The sequence below is a fragment of the Mytilus trossulus genome, chromosome 3 (assembly GCF_036588685.1).
Source record: "Mytilus trossulus isolate FHL-02 chromosome 3, PNRI_Mtr1.1.1.hap1, whole genome shotgun sequence".
Lineage (NCBI taxonomy): Eukaryota > Metazoa > Mollusca > Bivalvia > Mytilida > Mytilidae > Mytilus > Mytilus trossulus.
The window spans coordinates 29,220,370-29,224,360 of NC_086375.1; the positions used below are offsets into that span (position 1 = coordinate 29,220,370).

At 31.7% G+C, this 3,991-nt stretch overlaps 1 protein-coding gene across 1 annotated transcript; it reads right to left on the reverse strand.

Annotated features, from left to right (window-relative positions):
• On the reverse strand, nucleotides 1–3,679 carry LOC134709333 (uncharacterized). Its single transcript, XM_063569499.1, has 4 exons — nucleotides 3,626–3,679; nucleotides 1,703–1,867; nucleotides 1,084–1,178; nucleotides 1–91 (listed from the first exon to the last, which is right to left on the reverse strand). The coding sequence occupies exons 1-4, from the start codon at nucleotides 3,672–3,674 to the stop codon at nucleotides 20–22; spliced, it is 381 nt and encodes a 126-aa protein (XP_063425569.1). The 5' UTR covers nucleotides 3,675–3,679; the 3' UTR covers nucleotides 1–19.
• Nucleotides 3,680–3,991: the final 312 nt, after the last annotated feature.

The window sequence follows — 3,991 nt, forward strand, 5'->3', positions numbered from 1 at the left end:
AAAGAATATTCCCAATGGTTTACGTCCTCACACGAATGACAGGGTTGTTTGTCATCTGTTCCATTAAGACTTTTGATACATTCTGGTAGTACTGAAAATAATAATAATAAAAAAGGCATAACAAAGTTTGAAAAGTCATACGTTTAAGCAAAAAATAGTTTATTTACAGTGAAGCACGCGTGTAAACAATATAAATGTGTCGCTCACCTGTATTTGTAACTATCTCAGTTATCTTAGTTTTCTATATACATTGTAGCTATTAAGGGTAAACTGACAATATGAGTCATGTTGACATATTTGTAGAAATGTCCATGCTGATATTTTTTTTTCCTTTTTAAAGTTTCTATTTATTTTTTTACAGATATCAAATAGAAAAAAATATCAGTTAAAGGGCAATAACTCTTAAAAAAAACAGTTCACTGAAGATGTGGACCATGATGACTTCTTCTTTCAAGTTATTGTTTTGTTGATCGCCTTTCAGGTTAAAGTTTCTGTCTCTCATCATTTCCAAAATTTTAATTTAAATGATAATTACTCCAACAAGAAGTCATCTGATTGTGTTGATGTATATAGACATAAGTTTGGTGTCAATAGTCAGAAGTTTGATATCATCATCCTGAAAATTTTGGCCTCTCTCTATTTTAGTGCTTTTTAAGATACAGTATCCTTAACAAAATTGATTTACAAATTCAATGTGTGGCCTTTTTTTAGCCTCATCACAGTAGTTTCAGATGACTACTGCGAACGACGGACGCCATGTGATGACAAAAGCTTGTGCCGTTAAACTAATCATTAATTATAGTTTGCATTCAATACAGTGAGTAATTTGATGCGACTGTCGTACTAGTGAGATGTTTAGCGCTATAAAATCAGGTTCAATCCACCATTTTCTACATTTGAAAATGCCTTTCCGATTAGATTTTACTGTGAGTGCAGTATTTTTGTAATTTTACTTTTTGATGCAGGTATTTCGTTTGAAATTTACAAAAAATGGTGGATCATATTGTTTATTACAAGGTAGACCTAATTTTGTATGGAAACGGCTGAGAAATGTTGCCTCAATTTCTTATTCATCATACTTACCTGTTCGTTTGTGAAGTAATATCTGAGAGATGGTTTTGGGAACAGTGTTGCAAAGCCTTCCCGATACATATACTTGTAGAATTGTAATAAATGTCCTTAAAATGAAAGCAAAAACACTGAAGTCAATGTAAATTGTATCATGGAAAAAAGGTAGTCTTATACTGTTTAAAAACCATTACTATAACTATGTATTTTTATATTACACATTGATTTCATATGTTCCGTATGAACTGTGTTTATTTACATGGCAAATAAGAACAGAACAAATAGATTGTCACCAGGTTTGGTATATGCAAGCTGTCAAGGATTTGACATTCACAGGCTTCAAAATTAGTATGTGATTCATTATTGCGTAAGATAAGCACTAGCCGACTTATATAAGGTGTGTGACATTTAATTTCAAAATTACCAAAATAGTTTACTTATTTTCAAAGTTAAAATGATTTTGAAAACCATTATGCTAAAATGTGTACTAATTTTTCAGAGCCCGAATTATTTATACATAAAAAATGAAAAAACAAGGCGGTTATGTATTATTTTGGTACAGAAACTATCATCCTGTCTCTCTATTAATGTATATTTTATTATTAATCTGAAATACAGTTAAAAGATACTTAACCTCTCTGACTGACACCATCTACCGCAGTTTCGGTATCGACAGACATATAATCGAAGATTGCTGGTTCCAGAAAGGTTATACTTGAAGCTTGTGTAAAGGGATCATACGATTTCTTTTGTATGTATACTGAATTCTGATAGTTATCAACTCTTACAAAACAGTCAACTGAAATGAAATAAAAAATAGTTAAAAATGCAAAATAAAATTGAGAATGGAAATGGGGAATGTGTCAAAGACACAACAACCCGACCAAAGAAAAAACAGCAGCCAAAGGCCACCAACAGGTCTTCAATGTAGCGAGAAATTCCCTCACCCGGAGGCGTCCTTCAGCTGGCCCCTTAACAAATATATACTAGTTCAGTGATAATGAACGCCATACTAATTTCCAAATTGTACACAAGAAACCAAAATTAAAATAATACAAGACTAACAAAGGCCAGAGGCTCCTGACTTGGGACAGGCGCAAAAATGAGGCGGGGTTGAACATGTTTATGAGATTTCAACCCTCCCCCTATATCTGTAGCCAATGTAGAAAAGTAAACGCATAACAATACGCACATTAACATTCAGTTCAAGAGAAGTCTGAGTCGGATGTCAGAAGATGTAACCAAAGAAAATAAACAAAATGACAATAATACATAAATAACAACAGACTACTAGCAGTTAACTGACATGCCAGCTCCAGACTTCAATAAAACTGACTGAAAGATTATGATTTCATCATATGAACATCAGGCACAATCCTTCCCGTTAGGGGTTTAGTATCATACCATCATAATATATATGGTAGAACACAACCCGTGTCATGCCACGTTTTTTTTAATAAATGTGATTAGTTCCGATGCAAAGACCCTATAAGTGAATCAATATTAACGCCAAAATATGCAATCTTTAATGAACTGACAACAGTATCATAACTATATCCCTTCTTAATAAGTCAAAGGTATATATTCAAAGGTTTTGTTATTTTCTGAGGTGAATACTGACACCTTTTTGCTTTATAAAGAATATTTTCATAAAAAAATGGATGTGAAATACCCGAACGTATAAGAAGTCTGCATGTTGAGCTATATTTACGAATGATGTTCTTATACCGATGATACAATTTGGTAAAGGTTTTGACTAGTTTGAGATATCGAAAACCCTGGTGTAATGATTTTTCAGTAATAAATAATTTTTTCTCGTTAAAATCTAAAACATTGTTACATATATACACGAGCGAATCGTACAAGTTGAGATATATAAACACCTTAAGATGGTGACAAGGGAACGTCACCATTTAAAATGGATAATTAACGATAGGAAATAAAAATCATCTCTTTAATCATAAATTTTAGTGTTCAGCTTTCCGTTAGTGATTTGTATATCAAGATCGAGGAAAGGGCAGTGGTCATTGTTAGTATTAGCTTTATTTAAAGTTAGTTCAACAGGATATATTTCTCTAATATACATACTGAAGTCGTCATTATTGAAAATACTTTTTCATGGGGTAATATAAAACTGAATATATGCTATTGCAGCATTATTCAAAATGTTTAATCAGTAGAAGGGGATCTTTAATTTTACTACTTTTTTATACAGTTTGTCTTGCTCTCCAACAAGAAATGTGCTATGGATTAACAAAAGTGATAAGCCCTTTAAAACAATCCTTGAAATATAACTGAACCAAACATCACCTTCAATAATATACGTAATCTTCTTCTAGTAGCAGTGTAAATGTCCTATTTTTCTCCTCAGTCTGCCCACTTTGCAGACACCTACTTTTTTATTATTTGCTAATCAACTTTTGTCCAGAAATATTTGCTACGATTACATAAATTTGAACAATCAATAACCAATTATTAATAAGGTAATCAACAACTAGTCATTAATAAGTTCTTAAATCTAATTAAATTTAACATTATACTTGTATTTTTTACTTACCACGAAAAAGAAGAGTGGCGGCAAACAACACAACTTTCATAAACTTCATGTCTATTGCCATGAAGGTTTGTTAAACAATGTTAGAATATATGTATACGAGTCATCAAAACACGAAATGTTAACAAATGTTCACACAAGGAGTGTCATTGTTGACCTTATCTTAAATTATACCATTGCAAATTAATTTCCAATTTCACTTCATTATAAGAGCAATTTGCTATATCCATTTCGTAATTTTACTTTTCATTTGTACTTAGCCACTATAAAAAAAAGTCGCTGCTATTCTGGTGTGAAAAATAAAGGCAATATTATAGTATACCGCTGTTCGAAATTGACCCTTGAAATAACAAAATTCTAACTGACATC